General features: G+C 42.0%; 1 protein-coding gene across 3 annotated transcripts in view; it reads right to left on the bottom strand.

Annotated features, from left to right (window-relative positions):
* Positions 1-18,644, bottom strand: part of TNRC6B (trinucleotide repeat containing adaptor 6B) — a 285,267-nt gene that overhangs the window by 166,500 nt on the left and 100,123 nt on the right. For all 3 annotated transcript variants that reach the window (XM_054469560.2, XM_054469563.2, XM_054469565.2), the window contains exon 4: positions 7,157-7,224. In XM_054469560.2, coding sequence (XP_054325535.2) covers positions 7,157-7,224 — 68 coding nt within the window. The remainder of the gene's footprint in view (positions 1-7,156; positions 7,225-18,644) is intronic.

The raw sequence follows: 18,644 nt of genomic DNA, 5'->3' as shown, positions 1-18,644 counted from the left end.
TTGGCCAGCATGGTGAAACCCCATCTCTACTAAAAATACAAAAATTAGCCTGGTGTGGTGGCACGCGCCTGTAGTCCCAGCTACTTGGGAAGCTGAGGCAGGAGAATCACTTGAACCTGGGAGATGGAGGTTGCAGTGAGCCGAGATCATACCACTGCACTCCAGCCTGGGTGACAGAGTGAGACTCCGTCTCAAAAACAAAACAAAACAAAAAACAAACAAACAAAACTGTCTTCAATACTTCCATTTCCTTATAGGTCTCCCATGTAACCTCTGAAATAGTTCTCCCTTAGAGAGCAAAACAAAAAAAGACGGCACCCTAAGGAAGCAGAAATATAAAAATACAGGTATTGATACAATTCCTATCAATTCTAAATAGTCTATCAATAATCCCTAAAAAGCAGATACTGTCTACAAAACGAATCATGAAATAAGATTTTTTTTTTTTTTTTTTTTTTGAGACAGAGTCCCGCTCGCACTGTCGCCAGGCTGGAGTGCAGTGGGGCAATCTCGGCTCACTGCAAGCTCCGCCTCCTGGGTTCAAGTGAGTCTCCTGCCTCGGCCTCCCGAGTAGCTGGGACTACAGGCGTGCACCACAATGCCCAGCTAATTTTTGTATTTTTAGTAGAGACAGGATTTCACCATGTTGGCCAGGATGGTCTCAATCTCTTGACCTTGTGATCCGCCCGCCTAGGCCTCCCAAAATGCTGGGATTACAGGCGTGAGCCACCGCGCCGGGCCAAAATAAGATTTCTTAAAACTTCTAATGAAGTTTTATTTAGCACAACATATACAAAAGATTGTCATTTCAACATAAAATCAATATAAAAGTTGGCCGGGCGCGGTGGCTCATGCCTGTAATTCCGGCACTTTGGGACGCCGAGGCGGGCAGATCATAAGGTCAGGAGATCGAGACCAGCCTGGCTAACACGGTGAAACCCTGTCTCTACTAAAAAATAGAAAAAATTAGCCAGGCGTGGTGGCGTGTACCTGTAATCCCAGCTACTCGGGAGGCTGGGGCAGAATGGCTTGAACCTGGGAGGTGGAGGTTGCAGTGAGCTGAGATCGTGCCATCGCACTCCAGTTTGGGCAACAAGAGTGAAACTCCGTCTCAAAAAAAAATAAAAATTGGTATTTGGCTTCAAAATTACAACAAATGATCTTCCCACAAACCTTTAGACCATCACAAATATAAATAAAACCAAATCAAAAGCCCGTCTGCATTTTATCTATAATGACCTCTCAGTCAGCATGGTCAAACACAATCTATGAGCAAGTACCTGCTCAGCTGCTTTTTTAAAAGCTGTCATAGTTTTAATATTTACTCCTGCAGTAAACATGTCATGCAATTAAAGCTGTGTAATTTTAATGTAGTAATTATATGGCAATAAACTTTGCTTGTCTGATTTGCTAATATAACTCTCAAAGACAATATTCCCAGAAAAATGATTACATTAGATATACTAATAGTAAATAAACCCCATTGAAACAATACACATAAAGTGTTTACAGCTATATACATTATAAATCTTATTCACATACGAATACCAGAATTCAGCACAACTGATCTAGAATATTAATAGTTTAGCACAGATATTTCTCAATATCAGAAGTCAATTATTTTTCAAGAGCTTTCCATATATACAGCTACCTAATCTGCCTCTTAATAGAACTTAGTTCTATTGAAATAAACATCGCAGAAAATAATTTTTTAAGGTTTTGGGAACCTATGGTCAAAACGTTAAATGGGGAGATAAGGAAAGTGGCACAGATCAGCTAATTACATAATTTTAGTCCTAATCATTACAAGAATCTGCTCTGTGCCCTTGAGTAAGTTACATTAGTCATGTGCTCTGCCAGCCTCTGTAAGTGAAATGGGCTGTTCGTACAGGCTAATACCAATGAATGAGAACCATTTGGAAAAAAATTAAGTTAGAGCTCTGCCTCATACCATATACAAAACTGAGTAGCGAATCATTTAAACATCTAAACGTAAAAACTAAAATAGAAAACCAAAGATATTTTATCAGGTTAGGATAGGAAAGATTTCTCAAGGCAAGCATAAAACATGAAAGCCAGAAAGGCTGATTTTGCTATATAAAAATTTAAAAGGTTTGTTGGCATGAAAAATATCTAATGTTAAACAATAAGGACTGAGAGAAAATATTTAAAACATCTCAACAAAGGTTAATAATATCTAAAATGTATAAAGGGCTCCTGCAAAGCTATAAAAACAATCCAATAAAAAAGGAAAATATATATAAATAGGTGATACACAAAATAAAAATAAATCGCCAATAAACTAACAAAAGATATTTCAACTCATTAGTAAGCATAAGAACATAAATTAAAACAACAAGAGGCCAGGGGTGATAGTGCATGCCTGCAATCCCAGGACTTTGGGAGGCTGAGGTGGGAGGATTGCTTGAGACTGGGCCCAAGAGTTTGAGACCAGCCTCGGCAACATAGTGAGGCCCTGTTTCTACTCAAAGCAAAAAAAAGTATCTGGGCTTGGTAGTGCATGCCTGTAGTACAGCTACTCAGAAGGCTAAGGTGGAAGATCGCTGGTGCCCTGGAGTTTGAGGTTGCAGTGACTTACCTCGCTGCAGGTACTACTGTGTTGTCTAGCCTGACTGTCAATCAGTCAATTAATCAATCAATAAAAATAAAGATATAAGAATAAGAATGTTTAATAAAATATTATTTGTAGTAATCAAGGAAGTGAGGGCCACCAAAATAGCTCTTTTTTTTTTTTTTTGAGACGGAGTTTCACTCTTGTTGCCCAGGCTGGAGTGCAATGGCACGATCTCGGCTCGCTGCAACCTCTGCCTTCCAGGTGCAAGTGATTCTCCTGCCTCAGCCTCCCTAGTAGCTGGGATTATAGGCATGTACCACCACGCCCAGCTAATTTTGTATTTTTAGTAGAGATGGGGTTTCTCCATGTTGGTCAGGCTGGTTTCGAACTCCCGACCTCAGGTGATCCGCCCGCCTCAGCCTCCCAAAGTGCTGGGATTACAGGCGTAAGTCACCGCGCCTCGCCCAAAATATCTCTTAGAGAAGAATGACTGTATATCCATTCAACAGAATGTTTGACAGACGTTTAAAAGAATGAAATAGGCCACTCCAGGTGGCTCATGCCTGTAATCCCAACACTTTGGAAGGCTGAGGCAGGAGGACTGCTTGGGCCCAGGAGCTGGAGACCAGCCTGGGCAACAACGTGAGACCTCATTTCTACAAAAAAAAATTTTTTTTAATTAGCTGGGTACGGTGGTATGTACCTGCAGTCCCAGCTACTCAGGAAGCTGAGGCAAAAAGATCCCATGAGCCCAGGAATTCAAGGTTACAGTGAGCTATGATCGTACCACTGCACCCTAGCCTAGGTGACAGAGTGAGACCTTGTCTCAAAAAAAAAAAAAAAAAAAGAGAAAAAGAAATAGACTGAAGATATCTCAAATTACAAAAGTAAGTCTCAGAAGAATGATGTTGGGAGAAAAATCAATTTAATTATTGTTTAAAAATGTACAGAAAATGTTTAGGAAGATTAGGAAGGGAAGGAAGGGAAGGGTTTCATCTTTTTTTAAAATTGTTTTATTTTTATTTTTTATTTTTTGAGATGGAGTCTTGCTCTGTCACCCAGGCTGGAGTGCAGTGGCACAATCTCGGCTCACTGCAAGCTCCGCCTCCTGGGTTCACGCCATTCTCCTGCCTCAGCCTCCCGAGTTGCTGGGACTACAGGCACCCGCCACCATGCCCGGCTAATTTTTTGTATTTTTAGTAGAGATGGGGTTTCACTGTGTTAGCCAGCATGGTCTCGATCTCCTGACCTCGTGATCCTCCTGCCTCGGCCTCCCAAAGTGCTGGGATTACAGGCGTGAGCCACTGCGCCCAGCCAGGTCTCACCTTTATTTCTACAGTCACAATTACTGTTTGAATGTTTTCTGACAAGCTTATATTACTTTTATTAAAAAATTACTCAGTTTTGGCCAGGTGCGGTGGCTCACGCCTGTAATCCCAGCACTTTGGGAGGCCGAGGCGGGCAGATCACAAGGTCAGGAGATCGAGACCATCCTGGCTAACACGGTGAAACCCCATCTCTACTAAAAATACAGAAAAATTAGCCGGGCATGGTGGTGGGCACCTGTAGTCCCAGCTACTCAGGAGGCTGAGGCAGGAGACTGGTGTGAACCCAGGAGGCAGAGCCTGCAGTGAGCCGAGACTGTGCCACTGCACTCCAGCCTGGGCAACAAAGCGAGACTCTGTCACACACACACAAAAAATTACTCAGATCTTAGATTCCCTATCCAGACTGAATCATATTTACAAAGTATAGTAATAATTATTTACTCCAGCCTGGGCAACAAAGCGAGACTCTGTCACACACACACAAAAAATTACTCAGTTCTTAGATTCCCTATCCAGACTGAATCATATTTACAAAGTATAGTAATAATTATTTGCCAATTGCAATTCTGAGATTTAAAAAAAATTTGTTTTGTAAATATTTTTATTGTTGTTGCCTCAAACAAAAGAACACAGCACCTTTGCTCACAGCACCTTGTGAGAAGACTGATTTCTGCTTTAACACTTCAGTATATAATAGCTGACCAGGCCCAGAAAAAAACAGAAATAGAACAGAATTCATCTGTGAAAAGGCCAGGTAGTATGAGACTTGTGAAAACAAAACAAGGGAGAATGGTAAGGATACAACACATGGCATTCCAAGTTGCTGGGGCTGTTTGAAGCTCTAAAAGAAGTACAGTTTGTATAACATAAAACTTGTGGGAGAATCTGCCCAGCAACATTTCCTGAATACCTAAATAAGCTGATTCAGGATAGGGGTTACTAGAGAGGTTTTTAAAGATAAAGACTGGTTTGTTTGGGAAATGGATATCCTTTATAGCACAGAACTTCCACCTGTGTTTTTAAAAATAGGCTTATGCCATTTTCATTGTCTCCCCCAACTCCCTCATTTATTTATTTATTTATTTATTTATTTATTTATTTATTTATTTATTTTTTGAAGATGGAGTTTTGCTCTCGTTGCCCAGGCTAGAGTGCAATGGCGCGATCTCAGCTCACTGCAACCTCTGCCTCCTGGGTTCAAGCAATTCTCCTGCCTCAGCCTCCTAAGTAGCTGGGATTACAGGAGTGTGCCACCACGCCTGGCTAATTTTGTATTTTTTTAGTAGAGACGGGGTTTCACCATGTTGGCCAGGCTGGTCTTGAACTCCCAACCTCAAGTGATCCACTCGCCTTGGCCTCCCAAAGTGCTGGGATTACAGTGAGCCACACCATGCCTGGCCTACTCCCTCTTATTCATGAGACTTTGATTTTGACAACTGCAGTTTTACTAACCACAGTATTTTTCAAGAGCATAGCTTCCAAGGATGGCAAAGGATGTGAGAGAGTTGGTAAGATCTGGGTTCAAATCTAAATTGCATTTCAAGCTGCATTACCATGGGCAAGTTACCTACCCTGATCTCTGAGTGAAATGGAGATGAAATGGTGTAATGAGTGGAAATGACAGAGTAAAACATATTTAAGCAAAGTACCTTGTGCACAGAAAACCCTCGACAAATGTGAGGTATAATTTTTATATGACAGACCTTTGACCAGAGTGTGGGGGTGGAGGGCTGTGCAGTGGACACGGAGAAAAGCACCTGAAGTGTTTCTCTTGTCATTTTACTGGGACTAGATGTCTGGCATTCTAATTTGCTAAAGATGAATTGATTCCATCAGCCCATGCAAAATGTAAGTGCATTTGACAGAATACAGCAAAGTTAGGATTTATATTGTGAGCTATTTTTAAAATTGCCTGGTTAGCAAATTAAACCAGCTGTGAAAATATCCTGGTTTCCATTCACAACAAATACAAGACGAGCCATTTTCCTTTAATGAATCTGGCCTCGTGGCAGCATAGTCCATTCTGCATAATTTATTCCTAAGGGTTTCAAAGACATAATTTTCTTAAGACAGACCAAAATTAAACTATTTTCTAGGAAAAAAAATATGAGTGAGAGAAGTTTCTCTCTGTAGATTTTTGGTAAATTCCATGAATCACTGGCCCATTCAATTTAGGAGACTAATGTCTGAATAAAAAATAGTAGTTATGTCAGTACTTTAAGCAGTCTTAACTGTTTTTCCTTTAAAAGGGCATATGAAAAACCAGTCTGCTCTGCAACACAATTTTTCACATTCTATGACGGAGAGAGGAAAAAAATTCACTCACTGCTATCAAAAAGCTATCCAACAGACTCCTAACTTCAGGTTTAAAACCAATCACCCCTGGCTGGGCGTGATGTCTCACGCCTGCAATCCCAGCACTTTGGGAGGCCGAGGCAGGCAGATCACCTGAGGTCAGGAGTTCAAGAGCAGCCTGACTAACATGGTGAAACCCCATCTCTACTAAAAATAGAAAAATTAGCTAGGTGTGGTGGCGGGCAACTGTAGTCCCAGCTATTTAGGAGGCTGAGGAAGGAGAATTGCTTGAACCCAGGAGGCGGAGGTTGCAGTGAGCCGAGATTGCGCCACTGCACTCCAGCCTGGGTGACAGAGTGAGACTCCGTCTCAAGAAAAAAAAAAACCAACAACAAACCAATCACCCCTTAAGGAGTTAGGGGAGAGATCCTGAATTATTTAGAATGTTGGCTAAGTTATATTATTTATAATTCCTGTTCCTTTAAAGAAACAATTTGTTATTTAAACAAAGATCAGCAGTGTAAATAACCAAATGGAATAGAATTTCAGAAAGTACTATTCAAATAAATTCACACTTAGATTGCAGGGAAATGGTCTATTAATTTAGTTCACTTCAGAAAGACATTACTGAGAAAAGGATGTACCATTTTATACTTTCTTTGGAAATCAACCAAACAGAATTAGTTCAATTTGGAACATACTGAGCCTTAAAGCCTTTGCTACAACATAACATAAATTTTGATTAGGTGAGTGTGAAAAACTATAACGCTAACTTTCTTGTCCTTCCAGTTAGTTGGTCTATAAATAGAAGCAATGCATTAACAGCCACCAAAGCAACTGGTGAGTTCCCTAACGTCTCCAACGTATACATCTCCGACAAACACGCTTATCAGCATGTTGAACCAAAGTGTTTCCGAGGATCTGTAATAGGACTCTTTTTAAATAAACTGTGACTCACTGTTTGCTCTCTTCACCAGGAGGTGGAGTCTTGCCATGCCCTTCCATTACAAAATCCTCCTGTTCCACCTGCAAAGGCAAGCACCACAGGTCAGCAGCAGTCAGTAACTACAATGCGACTCACTCCAAGAACCCACACCTGCCCTGTGCAGAACCACAGGACCGTTTCACTGTGGTGCACAGAACAGAAGCCTGGGCCAATGGTTTTCAAACTTCTCCTTGAGTGATTAGATCTGCAGAAAAAAGGAAACATGTTGATCGGCAAAACACGTAACTCTGACAAAGGATTAGAACAGTGATGAATCAATGAGACAAAGACAACCTACTAGAAAAATCTGCAAATAACCAAGCAGGAATTTCACTGAAGAGAACACATAAACAGTTCCTAAACATATGAAAAGATATTCAATCTCATGTCAGTCAAGAAAATGCAAATTAAAACCATTTCACAACTACCAGGTTGGCTAAAATTAAAGTCAGGTAATACCAAGTGTTGACAAGGGTATGCAGCAATAGCAACTCTTATCCACTCCTAGTGGGAGGGAAAACTGGTATAGCTACTTTGAAAAGCAGTTTTGTCGGCCAGGCATGGTGGCTCATGCCTGTAATCCCAGCACTTTGGGAGGCCAAAGCGGGCAGATCATGAGGTCAGGAGATCAAGACCATCCTGGCCAACATGGTGAAACTCCATCTCTACTAAAAATACAAAAATTAGCTGGATGTGGTGGTGTGCGCCTTTAGTCCCAGCTACTCAGGAGGCTGAGGCAAAAGAATTGCTTGAACCTGGGAGGCAGAGGTGGCAGTGAGCCGAGATCACGCCACTGTACTCCAGCCTGGGCGACAGAGCAAGACTCCGTCTCCCCCCACCAAAAAAAAAAAAAAAGTTTGCATTATCTATTACATTTGAAGACGCATTTACTGTACACATTAGTAATTGCACTTATAGGTATATGCCCTAGAGAAACTTTTGCACATATACAAAAGTATTCATGGTGGAATTATTTTTAACAGAAAAAAAATAGAAGAATAAACATCAGTCAACAGTAAAACAGATAAATAGGCTATGGTGTTTTCAGAAAATAGAATACTATATTGCATGAAAATGAATGAACTACAGCTGCACACCTCAATCTGGGTGAGTTAGAAAAAGGTAATCAAGTGAAGGAAGCAAGTCACAAAAGAATACATATGTAGTATGATTCTATAAATATCAAGTCCAAATATACACATATTTTAGAGCAAACTGAAGCAGAATATATATATATATATATATGATTTTTTTTTTTTTTTTGAGACAGAGTCTTGCTCTGTTGCCCAGGCTGGAGCACAGTGGCGCGATCTCGGCTCACTGCAAGCTCTGCCTCCCGGGTTCACACCATTCTCCTGCCTCAGCTTCCCCAGCAGCTGGGACTACAGGTGCCCGCCACTACGCCTGGCTAATTTTTTTGTATTTTTAGTACAGATGGGGTTTCACCGTGTTAGCCGGGATGGTCTCGATCTCCTGACCTCGTGATCCACCTGCCTCGGCCTCCCAAAGTGCTGGGATTACAGGTGTGAGCCACCGCGCCCAGCCAGAAAATATGTATTTTTAACCATGTGTATGTACATATAGGCATACATATGTATATACATGCTTTTATTTTATTATTTATTTATTTATTTATTTTTGAGATGGAGTCTCACCCTGTCACCCAGGTTGCAGTGCAATGACGTGATCTTGGCTCACTGCAACCTCCACCTCCCAGGTTCAAATGATTCTCCTGCCTCAGCCTCCCAAGTAGCTGGGATTACAGGCGCCCGCCACCACGCCCAGCTAATTTTTGTATTTTTTTAGTAGAGACGGGGTTTCACCATGTTGGCCAGGATGGTCTCGATCTCCTCACCTCGTGATCCACCCGCCTTGGCCTCCCAAAGTGCTGGGATTACAGGAGTGAGCCAATGCGCCCGGCCCATGCTTTTATATTTAAAGATATAAAGAAAAGGCTGAGGGCTGTGGCATGACCCTGTAAGTCCCAGCTACTTCGCGGGGTGGAGGCAGGAGAATCAATTGAGCCTAGGAGTTCAAGACTGTAGCGCTCTATGATCACAGCTGTGAATAGCCACTGCACTCCAGTCTGGGCAACACAGCGAGACCCTAAGTCTTAAAAAAAATAAAGCCAATAATTTCTTAATATTAGTATTAAATTATTAATATAATTTCATAAATGGAATTATTCCCTTTCCTTAATAATTTATTATAATTTAAATTACTAATTTTATTATTAAATACATACACATTATTTAAAAAGTCAAATAACATTAATACTACCGGCTGACAAACAAAAACAGCACTTTCCACCCCTGCCCCACCCTCACAACATAAGCCTCCATCCTCCCTTCCTCGCAATGTAAGTTACCGTTTTTGTTCAACTCAATATTCAGTGCTAACAGTGCTATTATGTAGTAAATATATACAGCTGAATCATATGGAATGCTATAATTAAATTTCCTTTCTTGTATAATTTTGGTTTCCCTGGAACTAATAATTACCACTTCCTCTTCTTATTCTTTTTCTGTTTTTTTTTTTCTAGCTTAGTATTTGGTATGTATTTTTCATTAATTCATCCTCAAACTCTCCAACAGAACTGTAAATCTCCTCTTAATCAGTTCAAACACTTCAGGTAATCTATCAGTTTCACTCCGCCTTGAAGACACCCTCAGGGGTTTCTCCTGCTCCGAACTGGATTGATTGCTCTCTAGGCCACTGAATCGCTGACATCTCGCCAGGGATGTCTCCTCCTCTTCATCTCTGGAATGCCCTCCTATTTGTCCTAGGCTGGAGCATGTTTCCCAGATCCTCTGTCTCTTTTACGGTTTACTCACTGATTCAGGTGGAGTATATATTCCAGTGATTTCCCGATAAAAGGTATATAGAAGGTGAATTTTTTTTTGAGACTTTGAATGACTGAAATGTCCTTGTTTTATCCACACATATAACTGACATATAAAAACTTTTTATTTTTTTTAATTTTTTTTGAGATGGAGTCTTGCTCTGTTGCCCAGGCTGGAGAGAAGTGATGTGATCTCAGCTCATTGCAGCCTCCTTCTTCTGGGTTCAAGCGGTTCTCCCGTCTCAGCCTCCCGAGTAGTTGAGACTACAGGTGTGTGCCACTACACCTGGCTAATTTTTTGTATTTTTAGTACAGACGGGGTTTCACCATGTTGGCCAGGCTGGTCTCGAACTCCTCACCTCAGATGATCCATCTGCCTCAGCCTCCCAAAGTGCTGGGATTATAGGTGTGAGCCACCACACCTGGCCATAAAAACATTTTTTTACCCACATACTTAATGAAATATAAAAGTTGAGGCCAGGCACGGTGGCTCACGCCTGTAATCCCAGCAGTTTGGGAGGCTGAGGCACAGGGATCACAAGGTCAGGAGATCAAGGTCATCCTGGCCAACATGGTGAAACCCCATCCTACTAAAAATACAAAAATTAGCCGGGTGTGGCCGGGAGCGATGGCTCATGCCTATAATCCCAGCATTTTGGGAGGCCGAGGCAGGCGGATCACAAGGTCAGGAGATAGAGACCATCCTGGCTAACATGGTGAAACCTTGTCTCTATTAAAAATACAAAAAAATTAGCCGGGCGTGGTGGTGGGCACCTGTAGTCCAAGCTATGCGGGAGGCTGAGGCAGGAGAATGGCGTGAACCTGGGAGGCGGAGCTTGCAGTGAGCCGAGATCGTGCCACTGCACTCCAGTCTGGCAACAGAGCAAGACTCCATCACAAAAACAAAAACAAACAAACAAAAACGTTGAAGTCAGTAAACTTTTCCATCCAAAATTTTGAGGGTGATGCTCCGTTGTCTTCCAGCTCCCATAGCTGCTACACAGAAGCTCAGTATCATTCTAAGTCCTAATGTATTGGATGTGTCTTCTCTAGAAACATTTAGGTCCTTATTTTTATAGTGGTAAGAAAGAAAAAAACAAAAACAAAAACAAAAAACCCTTTTAGGATCTTTCGTTTATCCTTAGTTTTTAAAAATGCAAACCACTAAGCAAGGTTCTTTTTTTATTTATTGAACTGGTGCTAGGTAAGTACTTATAATCTAGAATCTCTTGTTTTTCAGGTTTGGGACATTTTCTCTACTTATTTGACAGTTTCCTCCCTTCCAACTTCTGTTCTCTCCTTCTGGAATTTCTGTTATTCAGTGTTGAATCTCCCAGATTAACTGATTTTCTTTCTTTTTTTTTCTTTCTTTTCTTTCTTTTTTCTTTTCTCTTCTCCTTTCTTTCTTCTTTCTCTTTCTTCATTTTTGTGTCTTTGAATGAATCTCTGAGATTTGATTTTCTTCTTTCTCCATTTTTGTGTCTTTGATTTTTTTATTTTAATTTCTGGGAGGTTCTCTCAACTTTATTTTCTAAAACTTCTAATATATGTACAATTTCTGCTATTTTACTTGAATTTTTAAGAGCTCTTCCTCGTTCTCTGAATATTCCTTTTTCCAGTCTCCTGTTCTCGTTCCATTATAACAATATCTTCTCTCATCTCTGAGGATATTCTAGAGAGTTTTTGTTTTAGTTTTCTTTTTTTTTTTTGAGATGCAATCTCACTGTCGCCCAGGCTGGAGTGTAGTGGCATGATCTCAGCACACTGCAACCTCTGCTTCTCCGCTTCAAGAGATTCTCCCTGCTTCAGCTTCCCGAGTAGCTGGGATTACAGGCGTGCATTTTTAGTAGAGACAGGGTTTCACCATGTTGGCCAGGCTGGTCTCAAACTCCTGACCTCAAGTGATCTGCCTGCCTCAGCTTCCCAAAGTGCTGGGATTACAGGTGTGAGCCACCATGCCTGGCCTTTTTATTTTTGAGACAGAGTCTCACTCTGTTGCCCAAGCTGGAGTGCAGTGGTGTGATCTCCGCTCACTGCAACCTCCACCTCTCTGGTTCAAGCGATTCTCATGCCTCAGCCTCCTGAGTAGCTGGGATTACAGGCATGAGCCACCACACCCAGCCTATTTTTATTTTCTTCTGCTCCCTACACTGTCTCTGTTTCCTCCAAGTTCCTGTTTTGTCTTTGGTCACCATCCTTCATTCACAGATTTTTATCAAATGTCTGATCATCCTTGTCTATCCACTGATATTTAAGAGCGAGACCCTAAAGAGCTTGATTTTGGGTGTATGTGTGTGTAGGAGGGGAGGGGTAAGGGAGAGGTTCCTTATCCAGGGGTTAGCTTTCTGGAGGGTGATCAGGAAGGGACCTGCCCATTTAATTGGGACCTTCAGATGCCTACAGCTATACATCCTCATCTATTTCCCCCTCCTTGGGCTATTTAATTACCCCAAAAAGACATCCTTCAATCCTCAGCCTGACAGATATAAGCCAGGCTTTCAGTATTCTGGGAATGAATCTGGGAAGAGCTGGTAAAGTCTCATGTGTCAGCATGTAGCCTTTTATGTAAGTTCCATTTTTAATTAGGTACCTCACACCCACCCTCAGCTTTTCCTGAGGTTCAGCCTTCCCAGTCTTCTGCCAGGTGGGCAAGGGTAGTGGTCTGTGGATATGAGGAAAGCATATCTGGGGCCTTGCTTCTCATTGCCTCTTCAACCCATCTTGCTGTTTTTAGTGTTACTCCAAAAGCTTCCCAGCTTCCAAAACTTTGTTGGGCATCTCTTATCCTCTTCATCTCTTCTTCTATTCACTTTGTTTTCTGGTGGATTTATGCTTGATGAAATCATTTTGTAAAAATATATATATATATTTTTTGAGACAGAGTCTCACTCTGTCACCCAGGCTGGAGTGCAGTGGCGCGATCTCAGCTCACTGCAAGCTCCGCCTCCTGGGTTCACGCCATACTCCTGCCTCAGCCTCCCGAGTAGCTGGGACTACAGGCACCCACCACCACACCCTGCTAATTGTTTGTATTTTTTAGTAGAGACGGGGTTTCACCATGTTAGCCAGGATGGTCTCGGTCTCCTGACCTCGTGATCTGCCCGCCTCGGCCTCCCAAAGTAAAAATAATGTTAGTGACACTTTAGAAGGGAGTAGCAGACATTAATAACCTGACTTAGTCTACCATGTCAAGACTTATTCTTAAAACCTTTTTTGACTCTACTTTTTCCACCCCACCGAAACGATTTTCAATTTTTTGTTGGCTTTCATTTTTTAAAAAATTATTTTTTACCAGGTGCAGTAGCTCATGCCTGTAATTCCAACACTTTGGGAGGCCAAGGCAGGAGGATGGCTTAAGCCTAAGGGTTCAAGGCTGCAGTGAGCTATGATGGCACCACTGTACTTCAGCCTGGGTGACAAAGTGAGACCCTGTCTCTTAAAAAAAAAGTACAATTTTTTAAGTTTTAACACATACATAGACATGAAATCATCACCACAAGCAAGACAATGAACATACCACCCTAAAAGTTTCATCATGTCCCTCTTTAATCTTTTTTTTTTTTTGGCGGGGGAGGGAGACGGAGTCTGGCTCTGTAGCCTAGGCTGGAGTGCAGTGGCGTGATCTCGGCTCACTGCAACCTCCACCTCCTGGGTTCAAGAGATTCTCCTGCCTCAGCTTCCTGAGTAGCTGTGATTACAGGTGTACGCCACCACGCCCGGTGAATTTTTTTTGTATTTTTAGTAGAGACAAGGTTTCACCATATTGGCCAGGCTGGTCTCAAACTCCTGACCTCGTGATTCGCCCGCCTTGGCCTCCCAAAGTGCTGGGATTACAGGTGTGAGCCAACATGCCCAGTCATCCCTCTTTAAGCTTTCTCTCCTGCGCTCCTGCCTAGGCAAACACTGATAAACTTTCTATCACTATAGATGCAGCTGCATTTTCTGGAGCTTCCGTAAGTGGAATCAAACAGTATGTACTCTTTTTCTGTCTGGCTTCTTTTACTCAGCAGAATTATTCTGAAATTCATCCATGTGGTTTCAAGTGTCAATAGTTCATTTTCCTTTCACAGCTGAGTAGTATTCCATTGTTTAGAATGTATCACAATTTGATGGGTGTTTGAGTTGTTTCGATTTTTGCTACTGCAAATAAAGCTGCTATGAACACTCACATATGTATTCTTTTTTATTGAGTAAATACCTAGGAGGGTGTATTAGTTTGCTAGGGCTGCTGTAATGAAGTATTTCAAATCTGGTGGCTTAACAAACAAATTTTTTGTCTCACTGTTCTGGAGGCTAGAAGTCCAAAATCAAGGTACTGGCAGGGTTGGTTCCCTCTGAGAGCTGTGAGGGAAGGATCTGTTCCAGTCCTCTCTCCTTGGCTTACAGATGGCTGTCTTCAGTTTCACATGGTATTTTCCCTATTTGTGTGTTTCTATGTCCAAAGTTCCCCCCTTTTAATATGAACACCAGTCATACTGGATTAGGGCCTATCCTAATAATCTCATTTTAACTTAATTACCTCTGTCAAAGTCCTATCCCCAAGTAAGATGACATTCTAAGGTTCTGGGAGTTTGTATTTCAGTATATGAATTTGGGGGGTAGGGGGAGCAGATATAGTTCAACTCATAACAGAGTAGGACAGTTGGATCACATGGTAGTTCCATGTTTTAACTTTTTAAGAAACTGTTTTCCGGCCCAGTGCGGTGGCTCACACCTGTAATCTCAGCACTTTGAGGGGGCAAGGCGGGCGGATCACAAGGTCAAGAGATCGAGATCATCCTGGCCAACATGGTGAAACTCCATCTCTACTAAAAATACAAAAATTAGCTGGGCGTGGTGGCAGGTGCCTGTAATCCCAGCTACTCGGGAGGCTGAGGCAGGAGAATCGCTTGAACCCAGGAGGCGGCGGAGGTTGCAGTGAGCCGAGATTGTGACACTGCACTACAGCCTGGCAACAGAGCGAGACTCCGTCTCAAACAAAAAAAAAAAAAAAAGAAACTGTTTTCCAACGTGGTTGTAGCCATTTTACCTTCCTTCCAGCAGCATATGAGAGTTCTACTTGTCCCATGTCTCATCAATAGCAGTACTTTGTGTGGACTTTTTAATTTTAGCCATTCTAATCATGGTTTTAACTGCACTGATGTTGAACATCTTTCTATGAGCTCCTTTGCTATCTGCTCTCTGGTAGTGTCTGCAAGTCTTTTGGCCATTTAAAAAATCGTTTTATTGAGATATAACCTATATGCCATAAAGGTCACCTGTTTAAAGTACACAATTCAATGGCTTTTATTATATTTACAGAATTGTGCAACCACTACCACAATCCAATCTTAGAACTTTTTCATCATCCCAAAAGAAACTGCTTACCTAACAGCAGTCACTCTCCATTTTGCCTCCCTTTCATCCTCCTTCTGAGGCCCAGACAACCACGAATCTACCTTCTGTCTCTACAGATCTGCCTCTTTTGACTTCTCATATATAAATGGAGTGATATAATATGTGGTGTTTTGTGTCTATCTTTGCTATGGTCTGAATGTGTCTCCCAAAATTTGTGTTGAAAACCTAATCCCCAGTGTAATAGTATTGGAAGGTGGGACCTTCTGGAAGCTGTTTAGGTCATAAGAGTTCTGCCTGCATGAATTCACGCTGTTATAAAAGGGCTTGTCAGGGACACACTGTCGCTTTTTGCCCTTCCATCTTTTGCCACGTGGGGACGCAGTATTCCTCCCTCTTAGAAGCAGGGATTGGGGCCTCCCCTGACAACAAATCTACTGGTGCCTTGATCTTGTTATTCGCAGCCTCTAGAACTATCAGAAAATAAATTTCTGTTCTTTATAAAGTACCTAGTCTGTGTTATTTTGTTATAGCAGCATAAATAAACTGAGATACTGTGGACCATCACCACCATCCATCTCCAGTTTTTCCATCTTACCCATCTGAAACTCTGTACCCCTTAAACAGTAACTCCCCAGTCCCTGCTCCCCCCAGTCCCTAACAAGCACCATTCCACTTTCTGTCTCTCTGACTCTGACTCCTCCAGGTACCTTATATAAGTAGAATCATACGGTATTTGTCTTTTTGTGACTGGTTTGTTTCACTTAGCATATGTCTTCAATATTCATCTATGTTGTAGCATGTGTCAGAGTTTCCTTCCCTTTGTAAGGCTAAATAATATTCCATTGTATGTATATACCACATTTTGTTTATCCATTCACCCTTCCATGGACACTTGGATCACTTCCACTTTTCGCTATTGTGAATACCTCTAAGTAATATTTCATACAGTAGCCATCTCCACCCTTTTGAAAATCTCTGCCTTGTATTGGACTATCTTCTGTCATTTCTTTTCCTCTCTCTCACCCAATCTTAGGGCCTTTGGATTTATTCCTTTGACTTAGAAAACGTTTCTTGTTTGGGCACAGTGGCTTACCCCTGTAATCCCAGCCCTTTGGGAGGCCAAGGCAAGTGGATTACATGAGGTCAGGAGTTCAAGGCCAGCCTAGCCAACATGGCGAAACCCTGTCTCTACTACAAACACACACAAAAAAATTAGCCAGGCATGGTGGCGGGTGCCTGTAATCCCAGTTACTCAGGAGGCTGAGGTAGGAGAACTGCTAGGGGGAGGAGGTTGCAGTGAGCTGAGATTGCGCCACTGCACTCCAGTCTGGGTGACAGAGCGAGACTCCGTCTCAAAAAAAAAAAAAAAAAAGAAAAAAAAAAATTAGCCGGGCGTGGTGTCACATGCCTGTAATCCCAGCTACTTGGCAGGCTGACGTAAGAGAATGCTTGAATCCAGGAGGCAAAGGTTGCAGTGAGCCAAGATCGTGCCATTGGTCTCCAGCCTGGGCAACAAGAGAGAAACTCCATCACAAAAAAAAAAAGACAGCATTTCTCACATATCATTACATGAAAGCTTCCTTCACATCATTCAGGCATCAGCTCTAGGGCCATCTCTTTGATCCAGGGTGATCTTCCCCTACCAGCCCAGCTGAAATACTTCCACAGTCACTCCCCAGCATCACACATATCACTACCTGAAAGGCTTATTTGTTCATGTGTCTTATTGTCTGTCTCCCCAACCACGAATGCAAACTTCTTGAGGCAGAGACTTTGAATGTCTTATTCACCAGAAGCCTGGCACAACAAAGTTGTTTGACCAGGATGTGCCGACTGTCTGTTACCTGTTTCCCTTTCTCGTACTACTCCCTAAGCATTTATTTCCCTAGGTTCTGTCCTTGGTCCTCTTTATTCTCATTCTGCCATAGCCATTTCATCTAATCTCACAGTTTCCACTATTAAATTTGAGTGATCCCAATTCTGTTTCCATCCCTAACCTATCACGTTTCCAGCCCCACAGTTTCATCAGGCTGACTGACATTGCCACACAGATAATATGCCAGCATTTCAAACTCTGTGCTCCATACAGACTGCATCCTATTTACTCCCAAATCCGCTTTTTTTTTTTTTTTTTTTTGAGACAGAGTCTCGCTCTGTCACCAGGCTGGAGCATAGTGATATGATCTTGGCTCACTGCAACCTCCGCCTCCTGGGTTCAAGCGATTCTCCTGCCTCAGCCTCCCAAGTAGCTGGGACTATAGGCGGGCGCTACCACACCCAGCTGATTTTTGTATTTTTAGTAGAGAGGGGGTTTCACCATGTTGGCCAGGATGGTCTCAATCTCTTGACCTTGTAATCCACCCGCCTTAGCCTCCCAAAGTGCTGGGATTACAGGCGCGAACCACCATGCCTGGCCGATTTATCATTTTCTCTTTCCTCAACATCGAATAAATTGCTAAATCCTATCCATTTTATAAATATCTCCAACCACGCCCTCTACTGCAGGTACTGCACTTAAAAAGAAAATGTATTTATTTTTTGAAAGCTGAGAAGTCAGCTGATACAATGGATAAAAGAATCAATATTTAACATGGTCTCAACAGACTAAGGAGATGGGTGGAAGCTCCAAAAATTTTTTTTAATTGAAGTATAATTCACAAGCAGAAAAATACACATACTTTAAGTGTAGGCTCAATGAATTTTGTTTTTATCTCATTTTCTCTCTACTTTTGAGACAGGGTCTCACTCTGTCACCCAGGCTGGAGTGCCATGGCACAATTATGACTCACTGAAGCCTTGACATCCCGGATTAAAGTGATTCTCCCACCTTAGCCTCCCAAATAGCTGGGACCACAGGCCTGTGCCAGCACACTCAGCTAATTAAAAAAAAAAAAAAATTTTTTTTTTTTTTTGTAGAGCTAGATAGGGTCTCTCTGCCCAGGCTGGTCTGAAATTCCTGGGCTAAAGTGATCCTCCAGTCTTGGCCTCCCAAAGTGCTGGGATTACAGGCATGAGCTACTGAGCCTAGCCTTAATTATTAATTTTAGATATGGCTGTACCTTCAAGGAACATATAGATCGAGACGGAAAATTTCCATCTCCCCAGAAAACTTCTACATGCCCCTTCCCTTGAAGATCGCCCTATTACTATAAATGGGGTTGACATGTTCAAAAGCTTAGTATCACTGGGATCTCACAGTATGTACCACTTTTATATCTATCTTTTTTCACTCGGTATAATGTTTCTGAGATTTATCCATGTTGTTACACTGATCAAGAATTC

The sequence above is a fragment of the Pongo pygmaeus genome, chromosome 23, assembly GCF_028885625.2.
Source record: "Pongo pygmaeus isolate AG05252 chromosome 23, NHGRI_mPonPyg2-v2.0_pri, whole genome shotgun sequence".
NCBI lineage: Eukaryota > Metazoa > Chordata > Mammalia > Primates > Hominidae > Pongo > Pongo pygmaeus.
Note: the sequence above shows the minus strand (reverse complement) of the source record. Positions and strands in the feature narration are given on the sequence as shown.